The sequence below is a fragment of the Tamandua tetradactyla genome, chromosome 21, assembly GCF_023851605.1.
Source record: "Tamandua tetradactyla isolate mTamTet1 chromosome 21, mTamTet1.pri, whole genome shotgun sequence".
In the NCBI taxonomy this organism is placed as follows: Eukaryota; Metazoa; Chordata; class Mammalia; order Pilosa; family Myrmecophagidae; genus Tamandua; species Tamandua tetradactyla.
In genome coordinates, this window is record NC_135347.1 from 40,133,606 (window position 1) to 40,159,294 (window position 25,689).

The window sequence follows — 25,689 nt, forward strand, 5'->3', positions numbered from 1 at the left end:
TGTTCAAATCTTAATCTACGTTCCTGTTAGTGTGAACCCATTTGTAAATAAAATTTTGGAAGATGCTATTGTAAGTTTAAGTGTAGGCTCATTTGTCTTCATAGAAGATCCTGTTTAGATGAGGCCTGTTTAGGTGGGTGGACTCTGATCCATAGGACTGGCGGCCTCACGAGAGGGGGAGGTTGGACACAGTCAATGGAAATGAGCACAACAGACATAAGGAAAGGCAGGCTGCCATCGGACAGAGGACAGCCATCACCAGAAAGCTACTGACTCTGGGAGAAAGAGTGGCCTTGCTGGCATCCTAGTCTCCAAACTGTGAGTCAACAAAGTCTTGCTCTTGAACCAACCTGCTGTATGGTATTTGTCATAGCAGCTCTGACATACTAAGACAGGCACAAAGGCTTAGGTCTTATCACCTCTTCCCTCCAAGTCCTTTTCAGTGCTATTCCCTACTATGCTCCGACATAAACTTCATTCCAGCCAAAGATAACTATATTCTCTTCCACCAAATGCCACTGCCCATCCTTTTTCCTATTTGAAGAACCCAAATTTCTTCTTCTTCAGACCCATCCAAATTTTGCATCCTCTGAAGCCTCGCTCAAGGACCACATCTTTCTCGAAGCTATCTCTTACTTTTCTAGACCTCCCTATAAACATCTCTAATTATTATTTTATTGTTATTATTAATAATAACAATAATATATGTAATTGCTGAGAATAATTTCAAATAATGCTAGACAACTGCTACTGCCACAATAAGGGTAGCTCCTATTTTCTAAGTACTCATCCAGCTATACACACTTGCCATTTCTTTACAAATATTATGTTACTCAGTTCTCCCAACCACGCTAATGTAGGTTCTACCATTATCATCATCACCACTTTTTAGAGGGAGAACTGAAGGGTAGAGCAATTAAGTAACTCTCCCAATGATACCTAGTAAGTGATGGACAATTCTTGTCAGTTTCATCCATTTGGTATTTGTGCTGGTTTGAATCTATTATATAATGCAAAAAAGCCCATGTTCTTTTAATAGATCCCCCTGGGTGCAGACCCATTGTGGTTGCTTAGGTTGTTTCCATAGAGAAATGACCCAGCCCATTCAAGGTGGGTCTTAATCACCTTACTGGAGCTCTTTATGAAAGGACAAAAGGCAGAGACATTTTGGAAAGAAGTCAGAGAAAAATGCCCCAGAAGAAGTGAGAAGGACCCACAGGAGCTGAGAGAGCCCAGGAGAAAGGACAAGCAAACATCGCCATGTGCCTGCCCATGTGAGAAAGGAACCCCAGATACTAGCAGCCTTTCCTCAGAGAAGGTATCTCCCTCTTGATGCCTTAATTCAGACATTTTCATGCCTTAGAACTGTAAATTTGTTAATTAATAAATCCCCTTTGTAAAAGGTGATCCATTTCTGGAACATTGCATTCCAGCAGCTCTAGCAAACCAAAACAGTATTTAATTATGTATCTATCATTTGTGTCTCATGAATGGCTATTTAGCCTTGTCTATCTCTGATCATGTATTCATCCTTTCATTTGACAAATATTTACTGAACATTTACCACATTCCACGGGATATTTTAGGTCCTAGGAATGCATAGTGAACAAAACAGACAAAAAAAAAAATCCCTACCTTTATGGAATTTACAATCTAGTAGGAGAGAGAGATAATGACAAGGTAAGTAAGTAAATTACAAACGATATTAGGTAATGATGCATTCTAAGGAGAAAGAATGAAGCAGGAAAGAGAATATAATTTGGGGTGGGGGTAAGGTACTGTAATTGAAATTTTAGTAGCCAGGGAAGGCCCTGGTGAGAGGGTGATTTTTGTCTTCAAGTCTGAAGCTGGGAGAAGTAAGAATGGGAATGTATGTAGAAAAAGCCTATGGAAGGTTTCCAGCTCATGAGCGACATGATCTGCCCTGTGATTTTAACAGGATCACTCTGGTTGCTCCCTTAAGAATAAATTCCTGGGGGCAAAAGTAGAAGCAGAAAGGACAAGTAGGAGATTGTCTTGTGAGATGTAATACTGGCTTAGATCATCTGATGGTAATAAAGTCAATTTATGGATATAATTTCAAAGGAAATGCTGACAGGATTTTCTGATGACTGGGGTATAAGAGAAAGTGTGGAAGCAAGGAAATGCCACCGTTTTTGACCTGAGCAAGTGGTAGAAGGGAGCTACTGTTAACTTAGATGGGGAAGACGGAAGGTGGGTCAGGTTTTGGGGCAGGGAAACCAGGAACTTAGTTTTAGAGAAGTGAGGTGCCTATTATTAATGGTATTGTTAAGAAGGCAGTTGTACATAAGGCCCTGTAATTCAGGGGAAAGCCAGGCTGAAGATATATTGGGGATCATTAGCATACAAATAGTATTTAAAATACAAGTCTAGATGAGCGTGAATGTAGATAGAGAAGAGGATGTAGGAATGGCCCTGGGGTAATCAAGATTTAGAGATAGAGAAGATAAGGAAGAATCAGCAAGAGAATTAGAACGCATGATTGGAACATTATGAAAACAAAGCTATAACAACAAATAGGTGTGTGAGCCACTTTGTAAGCCAAGCAATGGACATTTTTCAATGTAGAGAGGGAGTAACTTCCTGAGATGTAGAATGAGAGGTAGTCATTGAATTATGCAGCATAGAGGTCATGTACCTTGAGAAGACATATTTTGACGGAGCAAATCCTAAATGGAGTGAGAAAAAGGGAGAATGGAAGAGAAGAAATCAGAGAAAGCAAATTTAAAAATTCTTTCCTGGAATTTGGCTCAAAAGGAAGAGGAAAAATTGAATGTTGTTGGTAGAGAAAGTGGGGTAGAAAGTAGGGGGTTTTCCTTTCTTGTTTTAAGATGGCAGGAATGATTATGACTTTTATCTTGACAAGTAAGTTCACTGAACATTCAATTATTGAGCTATATTATGTAAGGTGTCAGATCGTAAGAAGGCAAGAGAATAGAGATACTGTGTTCGTGTTTACATTTGCACAATTCTTATTAAAAGAAGGAAAGATGCACATGGGATAGTATTCTGTTGTAGCGGAACTGGCATTCTACATCTTGCAAGTTTCAATTATCCCCAAGCATCCCTCATTTGAAATAGACATAGTATCAACCAGGGCCAGACACTTTTTGTTGAAGCTTACTAAAAGGAGGTCAAATTGCTACACCAGCACCATTCATGTTAGAAGGCTTTCCATTTATCAGAGTCATGAATAACTGTCTAATAGGGAGGACAATCCCTTAAAGGCAAGTAAGGAATCTCTTATAGATATCGAGAGAGAGGTGACAAGGGAATGTGGCCTGTTGGACATCTGTTCAGGCTGTGAATCTACTGATATGCTATTGTATCTATCTGAGCAGGAAAGAAGAGGATCTGTCCTAATGCAGACTGCACAGACCCCACCCCTCAGTTTGGCATTGCAAAATGTTTTCTGTGCATCTTATGGACTCTGTGAAGTCCATGGGCTTGTACCATTTAGCGGATACTCCATGTTAGAAAACTGCCTGCCGGGTTGAGAACTCTAGAAGAAAGAAGCTTTGGGTTGGGGTGCCAAGCAGAGTGAAAGAAGTCTAGCTGAGCCAATCACTACCTCATGGAACTGACCAGTGGGAATATCCCATGGAACCCTCTAAAGGATGGACATTTACCTATTGGTTGCTCACTTGTCTCCCAGAAGGAACAGGAACTTACTCAGTCTCATCCAGGAACGCAGACACCCAGTGGGGGAGGAAGGGTAGTCAGGTACACCAACCAATTTAATCAGTTTTAATGCACTAGGTCCTTGTCTTCTTCCTCATCCCAACCTCAATAACCTGCAAGAGTTTATTCTTGAAGTAAATAAGGAAGAACATTTCAGATCAGCCAACACTTAATTCCACACCAAATACTCTGAATCTGGCTTCAATTTGTGTTCCTGTGCTGACTAGGGAGGAAGAAGTGAGATTTAAATTGAACCCAGGTCTCCCACACGGCAGGCGGACATTCTACCACTGAACCACCCGTGCGTCCAGACATTAAAAGTTTAAACTGCACTGAACCTTAACAACTGAATATGACCAAGAGCTACATCATCTACTCAAAACATTAATAAGGTATGTGAAAGGGAGATCAGATAGGCTTTAGTTGAAAGCCGTGACTGAGAGAAACAAAAGCATTGTAAGTTGTTAACCTCACTGCATGGAGACTCCTCACGAAATCATGCACATGTATATACCTTTACCTCTTGTCACAAATCTAAAACTATAAATGAATACATTACATGCTCAGTTACTGTCCAATAAAAAAATATGGAGCAAAGTTATTCAAATATTTTAAATGTTGTGTTAAGGTGCCTGATTTTAGTAAAAAGCACAACGGGGGCTTCAAGTACAAAATGTACTCTTCTGTTATTCCTGTGACTGATATTTCATTGTTCTAGGAGACTTATGAAATACCTGAGATTGAGCAAAGAGAAGCTTAGAAAGTTCCTATGCATGACAAAAGAAGAGTGATATCCCAGAGATCTCTGAGACCAGTGGTTGTTTGCTAGGAAACCTGGGTTTAGTTTCCAGACTAAGCCCTTAATAGCCTACTGCTACTCTAGAGGTTTGCCTCTTAGATCTCAGTTTTGCAGTATGAAATAAAATGATAACAGAGAACATGTGTACTGGCAAAAACTATGAAAAGAATGAATGACAAAATCAAGGTTTATAAAGCCTTTTGGTTTCTCACACAAAACATTATTCATTTTTATAAAGTTTTAGAATAGAAAAAGTTCCAAAGTTAGGCAAGACATTGTCTGATTCTATTCATTTTATAGGTGAAGAAATTCCAGCCTGATGCTTGGTCAAGGTCACACAATTAGAGTGACTGTTCTGTTCTTTCTAATTTTTAGTTCAATGCTTTCTTTGTTCATGGGTCATCATGACCCATAAGTACCCCTCCTTTCACAGGTGATTCGTACATATCCGTTTATATTTAGGTTGTATAGTAATAAAATTTTATTTCCTTTTACAACAAACAGTGTTCTAAAACATTCACTGGCCCTCAATGTAAAGAAATAGGAATAGCAGAAATTTGAAAAAGAAAAATGCATTAATGACTTTATATGTCAGCACCTCCAGACCTGGTTCCTCATCTGTAAAATAAAGTCATTGATCCAAGATCACTAAGGTAGCGAGAATCTGGTAGAATGATAAAAATACTTTTGGTGTATCCACACGAATCAAGAATGGCTTACGTCATTGTAAGTAAAGGAGCAAAAAGGCAATACATGTTAAAGGAGGTAATAATTCAGTGAAGCAGAAAACAAAGAAAAAGATAAGGCAGGAGCTGGTGGCTGCTACAAATGGAAGAAGGGAATTATAAGAAGTGGGGGTACCAGTGGAGAGAAGTACAGGATCTCTGGGAATTCTGGACACAGAGAATGTGAGTTGAGAGGTCTTCAGAAGAAGGAATGTATAAGCGAAAGAACAGGGCTGGAATGAATTCTATAGATGTGAGAGACAGTGACTATGGTCAAGGAGGATTCCTGGAAAATTCCCATTGGCAGGCAGAAGGGGTGAGCACTGACCTAAGCATACTGTGACAGAACCAGCCCCTTTCCCTTCTTCTTCCTTATAGGCCAGCAAAGGGAGGGAGACATAGGAAGAGTGTTAGCTGGCATCAAGCTCAGAGGAGTATATAATTTTACATTCACACTGACTAATGAACCCACTTGGTGATTCAAACAGAGCCAGATTTCAATCAGATTTTATATTTGGTTTCTATTTACTTTCACATTAAAATCGTGCATTCCACGCCTGAGAGAGAAGCATAATGACAGTATTAATATGATCGTATATTATTTTATAGCGATGAAGGGCTAACAAAATGTGGTTTTGGTAGAGATGACCTTTCTCTTTCTCTGACTCTACCTTCCTTAATAAAATGATTGATTTAGATGTTTTAGTGGCATTAAAAAACAAGCAAACAAATGTGGATTCTGTCCAAAAATAAAGTATGAAATTACAGTTTACTAAAAGAAATCTGCCAGTTACAAAACACAGTGGTTTTCACCATTTAGGCATCAATAACTACGTATTGAAGCCTGGAAGAAGTGACTTTACCAATAATTTTACAAGCACATCTTTTTAAAACTAAGAAAAATGTGGGTGATAAATACAGTAAGTTCAAGAAACTTGGAGCATTGATTCAGAGGCAGGCATTCTTTAAGAAATATCTTGAATTTGAAGATCATGTTTGTGTCATGCTACTTTAACATTTTCCTGATAATTTAATTTTTTTAATGGTTCATGACAACATTACTCTCAAAAGCCAGAAACTATAAACAATTCAAATGCCCATCAAGAGCAGAATCCTGTGTTGTGCATTTGGACAATGCACTGCCACATGCAACAATGTGGGTGAATCCCAGTAACACAATGCTAAGCAAAGGGTGTATACAGGATATGAGTAATATAAAACATTTTAAAAAACAGGACAAAACTCATCTGCAGCCTTAGAAGTCAGGATAGTGGCTATCAGTGGGGAGAAAGAAAGGAGGGGTGCTCCCTAGGAGGGGTGTGAGGCGGCTGGGATATTTTTTACTTGATTCTGATCATTTAATTTTGAAGTGAGGCTCATGGGTAAAAACCAGAACCATGACGGGCTTGGATCTAATTCTACAATTGTTAACTGGAATCCGTTGATCTTCATTGACTTGTAACATATCATTTCATTTTACTAAAAATTGTACTCACAGCTACATTGCCAACGATGAGAGACATTCATAACACTTTATCTTAGGCCAATATGCATTTGGAAATAAAAAATGTATTTTCTTGGATATTTCCTCAAAATACTGAGACTGGTTAGGAAGTAAACAAATATGCAAGTAGAAAAGATTCAAGTAAATATGAAAAATTTCTGCAGTTTTTTTCTGTAATGGCTACTTAATTGGCTTATTTGGGAGAAGAAAGCAAACCTTTAAAATATGATGAATGAGAGTCACTGAATAAATGAACACCTAAGGCTATTACAGAGAGTTAAATTTCGTGAAAGTATCTCATAGGAATATAACATGATATTTCCACTGGGGAGATTACTTTTAAATTTATTTTAAGCATGCATATCTCTGAAAGAAAAACATTATTAAATATATTATTATTAATAATATGAAATTATTAACTCACTACTAATACAAGTGTTATTATAATAAAAAAAAGGAGATTCCTCACAGAATCAGAAAAACCTAAAATTTTCTTATTTGAGGTGAGCAATGAAAAGGCAGGCATCCCTGAACAACTTTCCTTTTCTTTTTATAGTGATTCTTTATGAAAAGTAGCTAAATTAAAATTATGTCTTTGTAATTAGGTAACATTTACAAGTGGTATAAAATTCATTCATTTAGTAAGACTAGAGCTCCTCCAACTCATTTCAAATAGTTAAAAATAATAAATACTACATGATTAATTACTCTGTCAAGATTTGAGGGGGGAAATATTTGGGGTTTTTTTGGTAAATAAAAAATGATGGGTGAATTTATTCTATTTTAATTTGCCTATAAATCTTCATTAAACATTTCAGCACTGTGAAAAAAATTCCTTTTAGAAACTTCATTTTAACAGATGATCAGGTCACTAATACATATCTATTAGGGGTCATACAATTCTAGTAAATGCTTTCCTCGCCATTTCACTTGAGATTCTCCAACTTTTGCTAGTGCTGAAGATGAAGAAGGATATTTATGATAAGAAAACAAAACTTCAGTGTAAAATGCTGCAGCCACTTCAACAAGAGGTTGCATATGCATATGAAGAAGAGAGAAAGCAGAATTGCAGACAACTTCTTATGCAGCAGTTTCCTCACTTCTTTTTAGGAGATGCAGACATGTTTCGGACAATTGCTCCCTGCATTAAATACTGCTGGTGGATCCAAAATTTCCATTCTCTTCTTTGCAATTTGATCATTTCAGCTGGCTTCTCTAGCTCTAGTTACTGTTAACTTTATGTCTTTGTCTTTACACAGCACTGATCAATTAAGAGGAGAAAAGTAGTCAGAGACTTCCAGTGTTTTCCTAGAAATGTTAACAGCACTGTGGATTTGCTGCCATGTTTTAATTCAGTTGATAACCATTGAAAAATATGTATTACTGGTAGCATTAACAGCACAATTCATGGATGTGATAGGGTTAGGGGTTTTGAAAACCCATTTCACTTAGTCTGTTTGGAGACGATTTAACTTAATGTAAATGGCCTTTGGAGCTCCTCTAAAGGCATCTTCCTAGATGTGTACTATTGCATGCGTCATGCAATCCATTGCTTGATTTCTTATAGCATTGTTTTAGTCTTTAATTGGGTCTCATATGTAATTTTTCTACCCAATAAGGTCTATCTTGTATTTTATAAGGTGGAGTAGGTAACTGGTCTAGATGGGAGGCAGTACAGTATAGCAGATAAAAGCATAGGCTTTGGAGGCCAAAAGGATATGAAATGTGTGATCATGGACAAGTTATTTAACCTCTACTATTCATTTTTTTTGTAATTAAAATGAAGATAAAAATAGGAATTCAGGATTAAATGAAAAATATAAAGAGGAAACCAATTACTATTATTTATTGATTACATGGTTGGTGAGAAAGGCCCCATATCCTTTCACTGCAAAAAAAGCCCATCTTTTGACTCAGAGCACTGACAAACTGTCAAAATGAAGATATCTAGAGAATAATATAAGAATTATTATCATCTATTAACACCTTACTCCACATTAACGTGATTTGCTATAGTAAAGACCATAATCTTGAAAAGAAGCGTAAACTTTGTTGACAGAAAGAAAAGGAAATGCTACTGCTGAAGGCAACAGATCCAACTAGAACATCATTGCAGAGCATGTGGGCAATTGGGGGCATCCAATCTCTTAGAAAAGAAGGCAGGATGGGGGAACAGTGAGAGATGGGGAGAAAAAGCAAGGTGAATGCAAGGAAGTCATAGACACACCATCACCTTTACACTTGTTTTTTTGGATCTCTTCTTGCATTTCATTTTTCTCAGTGCTTACCAATATCTTGAGCAAGCAGTGAGAGTTTGCTAACTTGGTGTGTTGCTCAAGATAATTTACATTAAGACTGACCAAAATACAGAACTAGGGAACTGAAGGATGTAGGATAACTTGAGGGGATCATATTCCTTTGTGGTATCCCCAGTCTAATCTGGCCCCAAATTTTCCATGACCTAGAGTATTAATCCCTCTTTCAAATTAGGAATAAAAATCCTTATTACAATAAACAAGATCATCAGAATTTTAAATATTAAAGCAATAAGCCAAGGATTTAAGGTGTTTTCAGACTGTATTAAGTGGGAGTTATGAGACAAAGTACAACTTTATTGTAGAGTAGGGTGTTTAGTTACCAGTGTAGCCTCTTGTACCAGACTGTGAGATAAAAATTTCAGCTCCACTTTTCAGTAACCTTGAACAAAAGACTTCAAGTCCCCATCCCTCAGTTTCTTCACCTGTAAAACTGGGCTAATAAATAGAGATGCTATGATGATTAAATCATATATGTAAGGTGTATGGAACTATACTTCCCTCAAAGTAACAAGTCGGTAAATGCTGTCATAATAGTATTAAACTTTGTAAATTCTAAGGCATTAGGATGAGGAAACATATTACTGAGCTGTAGGCATAAAGAAAATTATTTTGATTAGGCAAATAGGGGTAACTGGAGGATATTGGTAAAATAAGAAAACGTTGCTTAACATCAAAAGTGCTCTAGGATAAAAAGGAATCACTTAGCACAGGATCTAAAAACTACAGGCATTAAAGCTGCCGTAAACAGGTGGCACCTGCTATATCAAACCGCTGCCCGCCCGCTCTCTCAATAACAATTTGCAACTAGCCCAGAAAGAGACTGATCTTTGGGGGAAACTATTAAAACAGATGAGCAGTTATTGAAATACGTTAATCTTTATAAATGAAAGCCAACAGAACAATATTTCATATGTTAATTATGCTTATTTATACATTTTAATGGATTTTGCTTTTTTTAAAGCATTTTAATTCAGTGAAAAATTTTAATTCAGCACGTATTTGTTGACTAGCTACTACAAGCACTGCCTTCTGTAAGGGACTGTGAGAGAAATCATATATGAGAGGTTTTGTGATCTCCCAGCATTGGATAACCTATCGGAAGAACTGATTATAGTTTATGGAATCCCAGAGCCTCAGATCCTAAGTGTGGGACCTTGCCTAAGTTACTTTACTTCGCTAAGCTTTTCTCTCCATGTGTAAAATGGAAAGAATAACAGTCTGGGACCTACACTGTAGGGTTGTCGCAAGGATTAAATGAACTAAGCACAAATTCACATAATAAGTACCGTGTAAGGATGAATTGCGGTTTTTATTATATTTTGAGCATTGGAGCACAGGTCTAATCTATACATACCTGAACATATTCTAGGTACTTAATATTCTTAAATGACTGATCAAATGAAAAGAAGATTTCTAACATTATGATATTGACTCAAACAATAAATTAAATATATATATATAAAACCTTCATTGTGTTTTTCCTATTTCAAACTTTCTACAACAAATATTTTATTATTAAGTTTTATAATTGATTTTACAATGGAAAATATTCTGATAACTCTAATTCTTTTTTCCCTAAATATTACATTTTTCCTGCAAGTCTTTTCAAATGACTATCCTAATATTCTACTTTAACGATCTTACTATTTTTTATAATTTCAGCAGTTAATTTTTTCCTTGGATAGATGGTACTTACTATGCAGCACTCTTCCTGTCTTTGAATACCCAGTTCCAACAACTCACATAGAAAAAGCTCCTGAAAATCTTTAAGAAGGTAATTAACTGACCATAATTTTACCAATTTTCTTTCTAAGTATCATATGTCAAATCAAATATTATTTATTACTTAGGGCAGTTGACCCCCTTTTCACAATACTTGACGCTAAACCCACTTTATAATGAGAATTTCCAATCTGACCGAGTCTGCAGTGTTTCTTACAAATGTTCCAAAGCATTATTTATCAAGCAAAGGACAAAATACCACTAAGAAATTTTATGTCTATGTCACATTTATTAGTATCTATACTTTGGGTCCTTGTTAACAAATAAGATCACTGAATTGTCAGCTCACTGAATGTCACCTGTGACATCATCAGGGTTCTGAACAGACCAAATAATCAGCAATTAGAGAAATGCTGCTAACTGATTTCAGAGAAACACGAGGAAGATTTGAGGTTCAGAGGTGTTCTTCATGGGAAGATAATCTTAAATTAAATGCGTATGCAATTATGGTGTCATATTACTATGTTCAGGGGAAAAGCAGTTAATGTTGCTATATATATATTATGTGCTAAAAATTTTAATATATCTTTTCAGTTAATTTCCATGGTTACTTTATAAGGTAAACACCGTTATGTCCATTTCAGAGATGTTAAATAACTTGCCTAAGATCACAAAGCTAAAAATTAGCAAGACAGGATTTGTATTCCAGCTACTTTCTACTCTTGATTTCATTCTATTTCTTAAACTAAAGAGAACATTACTTAAAATATTTGTAATATTTTATTTGTAAGAGAAGCAGGGATGTGAAATTAATTCATTCAGAAGGATGAAAGACAGAATTTCCAGGATATGCCTATTTAACGAGGTTAAAAAAAAAGAGTTAAATGTATATTTAAAATCATTCCACTTAACTTTTAGTTCACTTTTTTTTTTTTTATCTATATTCTGAGGGCAGACCTTATTCCTGGAGTAGCAACCTTTTGGAACATGTTCCTTCAGGTGTCCTTAGTCTGTTTTATTTCTACTGGATTATTAAATAGGCATGTGGTCATTCTGTAGCCAGAATATAATTTCTAAATCTCAATTAGAGTCTAAGTGTTGGATACTAGACTCTAAACTTTCATTTGGATTCTTCTTCTCTTATATATTTTTGTGATATGCAAACGTTTTAGTTTGTAAAAGCTGCTGGAATGTAATATACCAGAAACAGAACAGCTTTTAAAAAGGGAATTTATTAAGTTCACAGTTCTAAGGCAGTGAAAATGTCCAAATTAAGGCATTCAGAGAAGATACCTTAACTCCAAAGAAAGGGCAGATGAAGTTCAGGGTTTCTATCTCAGTTGGGAGGGCACATGGCCCATGTCTGCTAGCTTTCTCTCCTCATTTCATAAGGCTTCCCTGATAGGCATTTTCCTTCTGCATCTCCAAAGGTCTCTGTTGTCTCAAGCTTCTTCCTAAATGGTTCCTTCTTAAAGGGCTCCAGTGAGCAACCCCACCCTCAACGGTTAGAGACACATCTCCATGGAAACCATCTAATCAAAAGTTACCGTCCACAATTGGGTGGGTGACATCTCCATGGAAACAATCAAAAAGATACCACCCAGCAATATTGAATGAGGATTAAAGGACATGGCTTTCTTGGGGTACATAGCAGCTTCAAACTGGCACAGCAAGGCAGAAAGTAACCTAAAAATGTTGCATGCATAGGCGTGCAGTGTGCCAGGAGCACCTAGCACGGTGTCGACATCCTAAAAGGTGTCCACTAACTATGTGATGAATTTCAGTGGCTCTTATTATCTTAATTTATTAATAAGCATTTGATGTATATTTAAAACATGTTAGATATTTGTTGAAATAAATTTATCGAGACTTTTACACCTGGCTTTGATGGAACAGTTTATATTAGATTAAGCCTTCCACTGAATACAGCTATAAAATAAGATAAAATACTTCAGACACACACATGCAGTAACAAAAACAACAACAATAAAAACAAGAAAACAGCAGCTGGAAGGCCTCAGAAAGTAATTAAGAGAGGGTCAAGATTCTAGAGAGAAGAAAAACTGATTGAGGTGAGCCCTACATTTCCTGCTGCTCGTTCTCTTTGGGGGCCTCTTCTGATTCAAGGTAAGATGCCTAGAAGCTGAACACAAAGTTGCCATCTGGTAGATGCAGCCATCTGACAAGACTGGGGGGACAAGACGTAAGGTTTGAGGCTAACAAGGCAGCCAGAACTTGAGGAGACGAGATTCCAGAGGAAAAGGAAACTCTTGAGGCATCTGCCATTTCTAAATCTGCATGTGTATGAGGTGAAAGGAAAAGAAACTAAGCAGAAAGCATCTGCTAAGATACTAAAAAGCTAAGTGGAGAATCCAGCAATCGAAAGTGCTTGGGAGATGAAAAAATGAAGTCCAGAGACTATCAACGAGGGGATCCCAGAAAGTACAAAAGGCTCTCTGTTGAGTCTGCCGGGCCCCTTGAACAAATCCTCAGTAAGTCTTTAGAAGAAGAAGCAATCATAAACAGATTAACCCTCAAAAGCCTGAAACCCAGTTTCTTTTCATCAGATCAAGGTGATCTGTTCATACTCTGTTTGCTTATCAAAAGAAAATTAATATTTTCTAGCAGAAGAAATTCAAACTTATTTTTCAGCGGAGTTTGCATACAGGCTGCCAGCTCATGCAGTATTTGCTTCTGTCATCTGCATTCAAGCACTTTTAGAAGTCTTTATTCTCCAGTTCTTCCACAGTTCCCACCAATCCCTATAGGCTCACACACAATAAGTCCATTTCACCCATATCAATTATTTGATTGAACCTAAATGCATTCACTATATATTTTAAAGCAGGTGAACACCTATGACAGATATTTGATGTAAACTGAGAATTGTGATGGCAGTGTGGAGGGAGCTTTTGGGTGTGCATGAAGGGCATGAGTGGATGAGATCACTTCCAGGAGAACCAGGGAAGGAGAAGGTCTGAAGACTAAATTTACAATCTGATCTCTTCTGCCTCTCATTTGTCTAATATTGTTCCACTCCTGAGACCAACAATTCTTTGTGAATGCTCTGCATTTGTGAAATGATATGTAGCTTGCAAATTATATTCACATACATATATTTTTACAAGATCCTTAGAGCAAAACTAGGGCAAGAATCAACACCTCTGTTTGGAAAGTAGACGGTTACAGCTTACAGCCATTAAAGCACTTAGTAGAATTGAGGTTGTCTGACTTAATTGTACGCTCAAGCTACAATACCTGGAAGACCAACATAGCAGAATATTACAGTAAAATATGTATAAAAAAACATTTACCTAAAATGTATCCCCCTCATAAATTTAAGTAATACAAAAGATAAGATCCTAGAAAAATTTATCAACCGATGCAAAGGCAAAGAATCTGACTGACCAGGTGAAGACTTCCCCCCCATGTTACTGCTTTCCATATTGTTCCAAAACGATTTTAAAGAGGATGTATGACTCTTGCTTACTCTAATTCCTGTAGGTTTGTTATTTCAAGTAGAGAGTGTGATAGATCTTTTCATAGGTAAAATAAAATCCTATACAGCCCAAGAAAAGTATGGCATAGGGTTAAAATGCAAAAAAAAAAAAAAAAAGTAGAAATAGACATAGAAAAAAACTCTATAAGTGGAAAACTATGGATAAGAAACTAAAAAACTGAATGGATTATGGCAGGGGAAATGGAGGCACTTGTTTTGGAAGGATGAAGCCAGATGTCAAGGGGTAGAGTCTGTTCAAACCCCTCATTCCTAAAACTGTATTCATGGAAGATATTTACTGGCAGTTCAAACCTCTACTCTGTTAAGAGAACCAAGTTCAAACAAAAGTGAAAATCCTGCAGTTCCCTCAACAACAAAAAGACAAATGAGCCAAATAAAAAAATGGGCAAAGGACTTGAACAGACACTTCTCCAAAGAAGATAAATAAATGGCCAAAAAGCACATGAAAAGATGCCAAACATCACTGCTTATCAGGAAAATGCAAATCAAAACTCAGTGAGAACAAATAAAAAAAAATTTTTAATTAAAAAGAAAACTCAGTGAGATAACACTTCACACTCACTAGGTTGGCTACAATCAAAAACAAAACAGGAAATAATAAATATTGGTGAGCACAAGGAGAAAAAGGAACTCTTAAACATTCTGGTAGCACTGTTGAATAGTGAAGCCACCATGGAAATGAGTTTGGGGGTTCCTCAGAAATTGAAAACAGAATTTCCATATGGCCTGGCAATCTCAGCTCTTGGTACATACCCCAAAGAATTGAAAACAGGGACTCAAACATATTTTTACACCAATGTTTAGGGCAGCATTATTAATAATAGCCAAAAGGTGGAAGCAACTTAAGTGTCCATCAGTGGGTGAATGGATAAACAAATGTGCTATATGCATACATTGGAATATTACTCAGTTGTGAAAAGGAATGAAGTTAGGGTGGATGCAGTAATGGGGATGAACTTTGATGACATCATGATGAGCAAAATAAGCCAGACACACAAAAAATACGGATATATGATCACCCTTAAATGAAATACCTAGAAGAACCAAACTTCATAGAGACAGATAGTGGTTAATAGTTTACCAAGGGCAAGAAAAGTGGGGCAGGAAGAGGAAATGATAGATTAATGGGTGAGAAGTTTCTGTTTGAGGAGATGAAAAGGAGGGGAAGTAGATGTCAGTGATGGTTGTACAGCACTGTGAATATAATAACACTACTGAATTTTGTACTTGAATGTGGTTAAAATGGGAAATTTTGTGTTCTATATTGGTTACTGCAATAAAAAGTAAAAAAAAAAAAAGTGTGTTTATAAATATATATTAGCTCTCTAGAACTTTTGGAGACGATTAAAGCAAGACATTTTTCTCTACCAAAACTGCATCAACAAAGTCATTTTGATTTTCAAAGAAAAAAAATTCCCCTGTAGTCTGTCAACAGGCTAATAAGGAGCCAATATTAGACACTCGTTTATTGTCAAATGGAGTAAGAAGTTTATTGCATGAAAACATAGAGATGTTCCGTCAGCCCAGATGCTACTGAACGCGGGGCAGAATGGCACAGTTTGAATGAGACAATTTAAATGCACTTTGTAGTCTTTGCTTCTGTGTATTTTTGTTGTAAACTTATAGAAAGGTTCAGGGATGTTTCAGAGAGCACATAAGGCATTCATTAGTCTCTCTGAATCTCACTCTACAAAACAAGTGTACCCATTTATTTAATTTTTTTTTTTTTTTTTACTGAACTTGATATAGGTCTGGGATAAATCAGTGATAGAGTCCCAATATCCCCTGGCTTCTACATGTTTATTCCAGGATTTTCTGGGAAGACTGCTTTTCCACTCTGCATGAATAGTTCATGTGCTAGTCTCCAATGGAAACAAAGCGCCATTTCTTATTCCTGTTGGCTGTTGGAAAGCAGTGGGAAAGGGAGTGCCTTGAAACAATTAGTCCTCTGTAACTGATTATTTAACAATGTGTATTTCCCAAGAGCTGTTTATCCTCAAAAGGAAGCAGCCAACATTAAATATGTACTGTGTCTAAGCACACACCTGCAAAGGACCCTCTGGGTGCTAAATGGGATTCTCACAGAAGGTAATTAAAGGGGGAATTATTAGTTGCTCCGACTGTTCACTTGGAATGGTCTCTGGACCTTTTCATTAGCAAAGAAATATGTCCCATTTCTTATGATACATCAAAAATCATTTTCCTTTGGGAAAATCTTTTCATAAAGATAACTTCAGTTTTAAAGCTGAATTTCAACACATATCAACAAGCGCTGCCACAGAAAACACTGAAGGAGGGAAGGAAAGAGGGGAGGGAGGGAAGGAAAGAGGGTAGGAATGAGTAAAGAAAAGAGGGATGCAGGGAAGGAAGGAGAGAGAGAGAGAAAGGAAGGAAGGAAAGAAGGGAGGGAAAGAAGACATAGAAAGAAAGCAAGAAAGAAAGGGGGAAAAGAAAGAAAAGCTATTTTTCTGTCTAAAGCAAATGCTTTATGTTTTCAAAGCACTCTGGTGGCCACCAAAGACAGAAGAAACTGTTCTCACCTTTAAGTAATTTATTTCCCTGTTATTTAGAAGCTTAAAACATGGGGCTAGGAATGAAAATGATTTTAACAAGCTGATCCTTCCATTTGAATACAGGCTATATATTTTTAGCTACAAATTCCATGTTGTGACTCCTTTCCCTGAAATAGGGAATGATTCAAGAGCTGCCATGGAACATCTCAAGACCAGATGCTTGTATAAACGAACATGTTCAAGTCAGTTATAGGGAGATGCTCAAAAAGCACTCTGGAAAGGCAGTCTTATAACTGACATACAGAGAAGTGCCATTTTCCAGTACGATGTAAAGTTCTGCTCCTTGCCAACTTATGCATTCCAAGAAGAATGCATTTTCTTTCCAAAAGTTTCTTCTGTGTATATGTCCCAAAATTCATCATCTAGCATTTCTAAGAAGCTCATGCTTCTGACTGCTGGTTACCCTCATTATCTTAATGGGATTCTCTACATGTAAAAAAAAAAAAGAAAAAAAAAAGCCAGTAAAATTTTGCCAGAGTAAACGGGCTTTCTCAACCCAGGATGAAAACCTGAAGTACATGCTATATGTCAGTTTGAGGTTGAATGGCTCAAGTTAAAAAAAGAAAAATAGTTCAGAACATAATTACAACTAGGAGTGATACACAAAAATATTTAACTACTAGTGTAGCATACACACTGACCAATTAGAATGGCTGCAGGTCTAGCCGTGGAGGAGTCCTGACAGCTCCCTGCCTGGCCAGGCACTGCCCTTTCCAGGGGAAGCTAGGGTAGAGGCCTGAATGGCTGGGAACCTCCAGTCTGGCACACATGCAAGGGGTTGGAAAGTAGATATTTCAATAGTTTAACAATTGGAAGCACCTTACCAGTGCTGACCAGTTCAGTATCAGGCCTGGTGATTACCCCCATCCATCATTATACAGATTTGGATATGCCTTGTACTAAACAAATTCAGAAATCTGTGATCCATAAATATTAGCATGAATCCACTTAGAAATGACAAACTCAACTCATTCACTTTTTAAAATAGAGGTTATTAGACTCATGGGGGTTAAAAAAATATTAACATCATCCTTTATGAATTCCTTGTGGACAGTATAGAGACATTATATGATGGATCCCCAAGATATGCGTGATAAACTGCTGTTACACTGAAGATGCTTCCTAGTAGTTTGCCAGTAGTTGCTCTTGGCCTTGTCCAAACTTCTATCAATGACCAAGATAATTTAGAAATTACGTTATGGTGCACATCTGTCGCTATTACCTATCTAGTGCCATTCTCCTGCTGCTGGTGAGAGAATTCTTTCTTTCAGAATACGGAGTTTTTGCAGAAACTTCTACCACTTCCACAACAGCTTCTGACACCAACTGCAAACTTTGTAATAACTCAATTCAATTCAATTCTGACTTTACCCAGAGTCAGGCCAGATTTCACAGGTTCCTCACTCAGATATCTGTCACAAGTGTGGGGACCCAGGCATTGTGACCAATTGGCTACAAATTCCAGGGTTCCCACCTCCCACTCAGGTTTGATAATTCACCAGAATGATTCACAGAACTCACTAAAAGCACTATTCTTATGACTATAGATTTATTATAGCAAAAGGATATGAATAAAAAGTCAAAAGCAGAGATGCATAGGACAAGGTCTGGTAAGATCTCAAATGCAAGCTTCCATGTCCTCTCTAAGTGGGATCAGAAGGTGTCCTCTTCTTGGCACAATAGTAATGTATTTTCTCAATGATGGTAGCTCATTGTGGTATCCAGTGTCCCAAGTTTATGTGGGGCTTCATTATATAGGTATGATTAATGGAATCAATTTCTACATGGTTGAAATCAATCTGCAGCACCCTCTTTCCCTCCCAGAGGTAAGGGAGGTGGGCTGATACAACATGCCCAAAAGCCCCAACTACCCAATCACACGATTGTTTTTTCCAGTATATCCAGTCCCCGCCCTAAGGCTACACTTATGGCCAGCCCTGCCCTATAACTATCAGGTATGGTCCTGGGCCAACCACAAAACAAAAACACTCCTAACAGGGAATTCCAAAGATACAGAATTTGCTTTCCCAGAAACTGGAGGCAAAGACCAACCAAGCTTTTCATTATTCTACATAGAGGGAATTCCATTCCCTGTGGTTTTTGTGAGATCAGTTTCACTTTTTCCACCACTGGAGTTTGCTCATGACACAGGCCTGACCAGTAGAGCTGTCACCTTGTGACTGGTTCCTGGAAAGGATGTGTTTCTACTTGGGGCAATTCAAGTCCTCCATGGGATTTCTCTATTGAGGAATGAGCTCTTTTCCTGTTGGCAGGGGTTGAGGGTGGTGCTAGTGGTGACTACCAAGTTAGAGAGCTTGATCAGCAAATAGATACACAGAGGCCCAAGGCCACTGAAATCTGGGGATTGTCTACCAAGAGAGGACAAAACTGCTTTTTTTTTTTTTTGAAGTTTCAGAAATCAGAATTTTTCACTTGACATCAAGTGCACCGAAGAGAAGTTACAAAAACAGTAGTATCATGAACCTGCTGACAAGTTAATGAGAAGCTGCTGGAATCAGAAAATTCTCAAGAAATGAACTTAAAGAACATTTTCACTTTCATTCTCTATATTCTGCTCACCCTCAACACACAACAGTAAAAATTTCTTTAAACAAGTAAGATATAAATAATAAGGATAGAGCAATAAGAATTTGAGCAGAAGCATAGAAGCTCTTGGAAATAAAGTTTCTGTATCCCTAGGAAGATTATTAATTGATAAAAATATTAATTGACTTACTTAGAATGATTTTTTTTTTCTACCTCACTTCTGCATTTATATTGTGCTTTACAAAGAATTTCGTATACATTTTCTGAAATGTTCAAATGTATCCCAGGTTTGGTAACCCAACTTTGGAACTTCAGGAAGAGATCAAGAAATTCCTGAGAATATTTCAAGTGACCAAGATTTTCTTTGAAATGCATGAAGTAATAAATATCAAAATACTAGGATATTATAGATACATATGCCTTCCACTCATCAGTCTCAGAGTATCTAAAACATAATAATCTGGATAAAAAGTGAGGGAGTAAGCAACGATACTTCTGAGCAAAACACAGCAGACAAGCATAAGACACATAATATGTTTTTGTGGTCACCAATGTTAACCAAAGCCAGTAAAAATACCTAAAACCCCATGGATCAGCATTCCCAATGGCATAATCCATAACTCATAATTCAACTCACCAGCTTTGCTGCACATTCCCTTACAACCCTGCTCCATTTTGACTAAAGGTGCCAGTGCCCAGCCATTCACCCATGCCAGGCATTTCCAGTGGCTCTGCTTTCTCACTCCCAACATTCCTATACTTAATTGGCTAACCAAGTTATGCTAATATTATCTGTATATCTCTCAAACCTGCTGCCTACGGTCTATTCCCAGGCACACTGCCTGAACATCTGCAGTCCGGAATGCGAATAGCTTCCTAGCCTTTCTTTCTGCCTAAGGCTGCTCTTGTTTTCAATATGTCCCCCTAAACATTTCTAATTATCCTTCTAAAAAGTAGGCAAGAGCATGTCACTTCCATCCTAATAAAATTAAATAAACAAAACAAAACAAAAACCCAACTTTGCCTAAAGGCTGAAAGTAAAGGTCTGGATCTTGGTGAAATGGCACTTGAGTTAACCTTACTCTTTCTCTCATCTCCCACCACTTCCTTTTTAACTGCAAAATTGTCCTTCCCCTCTCCCAACCCTATGCTTATTAGAATATAGGCAATAGTAAATACTTTCTCTTTTTGCAGCATATGCTAATACTGTTTCCTCCGCATGAGATACCTGTCTCTACCCATACACTCATCATTTATTTAATAAACACTGAAGAGTACCTGTTTCAGGTATTACAAATGCAGGAGCTGGACAGGTGAAATAAACAAGTGAAGTACATCGGGTGTAACTTGGGGTCATATGTCCCATCTAAAGGGGATGGCATCTACTCAGGATTTGAAAGCAATTTTGTGAAATTATTATTATTATTAATAATTATATTAAATAATATTAGCAATAATTATTATTACTTGTGAAGTACTGCTTTTAAAGAAAAGCCAGGGATCCAGATTTTTATGTAAAGTGTCTCAATTTTAAAAGTTGACAGCCAATATTTCAAAAATCTAAAACACTGTGCTATGTATCATTGCGTGTTAGCAAAAAAAAAGACAACCACCGGCTGTCATTTTGGACCTCGGTCCTATTTCCACTAGCCCTTCAGAATTCAAAGGTGACTAAGCCAGGGCCGCTGACTGGTGGCCTACCTTTGGGACTCAGATCAAATGCCAGCACAGGCAGGATTAGACAGCCTCTTCACACAGCTTTCATAGCATTTTGCTTACCTGGCACCTGCCATAGTATATTATTATAATTAATTGTTTATTTACTCTCCTGAGTCATCAGATCCTAGAGGAATAGGGCTGTCACTTTCATCCTTTTATTGGCTGTACTAGCACACTGCCTGGCAGGTAGTGGTGCCAAATTATGCCTCTATCTATAAAGAGAATATGTCAATTTAATTCCAAACTTTTAAGTTATATTATTGTATTTTTTTCCCCTCTTAAATTTATATGAGTCTTTGATTAGGCACCCTCATGTAAGCTATTATCTCAATAAAGAATTGAACTTCTAAAAGGCAAACCTAAATATGCTTTCTTTTGGACATTTTTTAGTTGTATGCTATAATCCTATATTATATATATATATATATATATTTTTTTTTTTTTTCCCCCATACTTGTTCCCTGTAAGAAGGTGGTCAAATAAGATTGCTTAGTGGTACCCTTGGTAAATTCACAAAATTATTTTAGTCTAGGACATACTTTTTCACTTTGAAAAATAAGGAAAATATGTTTGTTACATTTGTTAATTTCAGGGTGCAGATTTTTGTCCATTTAACAAAAGCACTAAAATACACAGCTTTCACTTCCGCTACAGTTTCAAAATTTCTAGTTATGCTATCTAAGCACTCTCATAAAACTAATTTAAACTAGGCCCTGTTGGACTTGGGGGATGTCAGTCATTTTTCAATGAGTCAAAACACTCTCATTTCACTAAGTACTCGTCTTAAGAGTGGACTGCTTGAATCTCAATTTATCTGATTTCTAGACATAACCTGGTTCCAAATATGTGCATAGGGGCTACACTGCTGCCATCTCCAAAGCTTATAGACATCAATCCTGCTGCAAAAGAACTATATTTCTGAAGTTACTTGGATGTTATCAAAATGAAGGGAAGTAAATATTTTTTGTCTTTCCAAATATCTGTATAATGAGCAAGTTAGAACCCAAGCCATAGTTCAGCTAGCCCCCAATCACTTTATTCCACAACACTGCCTGATATTATTGTGTGCAGAGACTCATCCAAGAGTGGATGGACACTTGAATCCTTCACATTGCAACTCCATGTTTTGTGTTCCGTAGGACAAAGACGTTGTCAGTAACTAAACGATGTCTTACCTGCAGACTGTTGAAAATGACAAAGAGGATCAACATCCAGAAGTGTCTGTAAGCCATGTGCAGGCCTCCCCAAAGCCATGTCATTGAAATCAGGGCAAAGAGATATAAAACCAATGGAATTTCTAGAAATCATAAAAAAAATAAGAATTTTTGAGATTCAGAATACTGCATAGCCACACATACACACCAAATTATTTATGGCTGCTTTCTTATGATACTCTCTATGCCTAAGTATCCGTTCTGGAAGAAGAACCTTGGAAATCCCTTTCCTATGCCAGAAAAGAGAAGGCACATTGCCGAGTCCACATTCCTTCTCTTTTGCAAATAGGTTTGCTAATAGGCTAGGGGGATGGGGAAGGATGAGGACGTCCTCTCCTAGACTACCACCTGCTGGACGGTTCAGGAAATACTACAAACGACTAGAAATAAAACTACACTTTGATCTCAGTGAAAGAATGGCTGGGGAAATCTCCTTAAAATAGTGCTCCATGAGGCAATGGCAGCAGAACTGTGGTCCTGATATTAGGATATTCCCACCCGGAATATTTTAAAACAGAAATGATCTAAAAACGATTTTTTTTTGCCTAATGGAAAAACAGGTCCTCATCTCATTTTTTGGACTGAAAAGACACCTGAATTTATAGCTAAGGCTATGAGCCAAGATAAAGTCACTGATTCACTACTATGAACACTAGCTTATACTACTCTATTTTCCCAAGCAATTGGCTTCATTTTCAGAACATATTTCTTCAAAAAATTACCTTTTTTAATTTGTGTATTTGGGATTTTCTTTCTTATATGTTTTCAAATAGTAATTTAAAAAGAGGATTTTAATATTTAAATGACACGTTATGTAAGATTGAGAAAGTGAATCAGATCTTTCCAAGCTGTTGGACGGCCATGCCACTGACAACTCTCAAGATATATCTCAAAGTCCATATTTACCCACCATCAACAATTAACACACAAAATCCACATGCACTGTGAAAATTGAACAGTTAAATAAAACTTCGGCAATTTAAAAATTTTACCTTATTTTGAAACAATCTCAAACTTACAGAAAAGTTGCAAGGGTGGCACAACAAACTTTTTTTTTCCTGAACCATTTGAAAGTAGCCAACTCGATCTCACAGCCACCCCTGAATGTGTATTTCCTATAAAGATATTCTCCTACATAAATGTACTATAACCATCAAGTCAGGAAATGAGCACTGATGCATTACTACTAAATCAGATTCCATTTAAGATTCATCAGTAATCCCAGTATTTTCCATTGTAGCAGCAGGAACCAGTTCAGAATCACTCTTTGCATAGGTATGCCATGTTTCTGTAGTCCTTTTGAGTTCCAAAGGTTTCCTCGTTGTGTACTTGACTTTCATGAACCTGAGACTTTTGAAGATTACCGTTCAGTTTTTCTAGTAGAGAATCTTAAATTTGGGTTTTGCCTCATGTGTTCTCAGGATCAGATTTAGATGATAAGCTTTGGCAGAGATATCACAAAAGTGATGCTGTGTTCTTCTTCTTGTCCTTTGCTGGGCGGCACAAGATAAAATTTGTTCTCTTATTTATGACACTCATTTTTGTTTCTTGATTAAGATATTGGGGCTGCATGGATTTTCCACTGTAAAGTTGCATTTTTTCCCTTTGTAATTTAAAAGTATCTTACAAAGCATTACTCTGAAACTATGTAAGTACCCTTTTCTTGTTGCTGGACAAAGGTAGTAGATTCTTTTGTCCGACACACTCAATAACTAATTCCTGAGACACTGGGGTTTCAAAGAGAGAAAGAGTTTATGACTAGGTGTGTAACAGGAGAGCAGATGGCCTATCGGCCCAAAATCCATCCCACCAAACTACAGGAATTCTGTTAGTGCTATTAGTGAAAAAGATGGGCAGGGCTTAGGATAATGAGCACAGTGGCCCCAACTGATGCAATTAGAGGTGATCTGATGACTGAGCATGTGCAGATTGATTACCTGCCTAGTCACAGAATGTATATAGGAAACTGGAGGAATGAGGTCTAGGTGACTTATAGGTTAAAGTCTAAGCCTCAGACATGTCAGGCAGGCCCAGTTTGGTTAGATCCAGTCTTGGTTATCAAGATAACTTTGGATTTGGGTGGATTAGTTCTGGACTGACCCAAGACCCTCCATTAATAAACATTCGGGGCTGTCTTTGGTGATTACAAGTCTCTAGAGTTGAAGAACTGGATAACTGAGTATAAACGAAGGTGAGTCACAAGGTTTTTTTTATAATCACAGGGGCGGAAGATAAAGGCGATACGATCACTATCAGAGATCAAGGCAGCTGGATCACAATTTAGAGATTTCAAGCATTTCTCGCTTGTCTACTCCAATATACCAGAAAGCAAAAAGGAATATCTATCTAATGATTCAGTAATCAAAATCATCCCTTAAATCCTAAGTTCTCAGTTACATTCTTACCAAATGTTGGATTTAATAATTTATTTTTATAATATGGGTGGATTCCTATCTTATTTAATGGGTTACAATCTACTGCTATCATTACTCATTTCGATGCTCAAAACTGTCCTAGGTTTGGTGAGTGGGAACCCCTTCACGATGGTTTCTGTCCCTCTTGATACGTCCCCATCATTCTGTGAGCACTTTTTTTGCTTTTTTCTTTAGCCCAACAGATGTTCCAAAATCATTTTGTACTTTGCCCTGCCCCAGTCCTGCGGTCTTTCAGGGGAGAATGTTATATACAAGCCAGGGTCGGCGCACTAGGTGTTACCGTGAGGCCCTCACAGTAGACAGAGTCAGGGCATGGATTACGCGCACATACGAATGCACACACATCTATATGTCTATAGTTTTATATGATGAAAACTACTACTTCACACCAATACTTCTAATCCTCATCCAACACCGCAGGCTTAATTCTAGTTTCCTCCCTTTCTGTATTTGTTATTCTCATCTCTGTTGGTAAAAAAATCTATTTCTCATTAATATATTTACCTATTTCATCATCGCCTCTGTAGGTAACCAGTCCCTCACTGCTGTCACCCCTTCCCCTGCCCAGATGCCCTACTCAGCCCACTCAGGCTGTCACCGCTTCTGCTGGGGCTGCATCCCAGCCTCACCCCACTGCCCGCTTCACAGGATTGGGTTCTGACAGCCTATGCCAGACCCCGTCCCTGGAGGTGCATACTTCTGTGCCAACTAATAGCTTTAGGGTGAGATTGTCCAAGAAGGGAAAAGAAAGAACAGGAACAAAAAGGAAAGAAAGGGAAGAGGATGGGGGAAGAGGATGAGGCAATCTGAGTATTTTTAGAGAAGAAAGAAGGCTTAAGAAGGAGACTGTGCTGATATCTTGTTCAGATATACCCTTCATAGAAAAATATTCAAATTATCTGAGTTCTTAT

At 37.4% G+C, this 25,689-nt stretch overlaps 1 protein-coding gene across 1 annotated transcript in view; it reads right to left on the reverse strand.

Moving 5' to 3' along the window:
• ADGRV1 (adhesion G protein-coupled receptor V1) overlaps positions 1-25,689 on the reverse strand; it is a 637,421-nt gene that overhangs the window by 68,535 nt on the left and 543,197 nt on the right. The window contains exon 87 of the mRNA XM_077139161.1: positions 22,305-22,426. Coding sequence (XP_076995276.1) covers positions 22,305-22,426 — 122 coding nt within the window. The remainder of the gene's footprint in view (positions 1-22,304; positions 22,427-25,689) is intronic.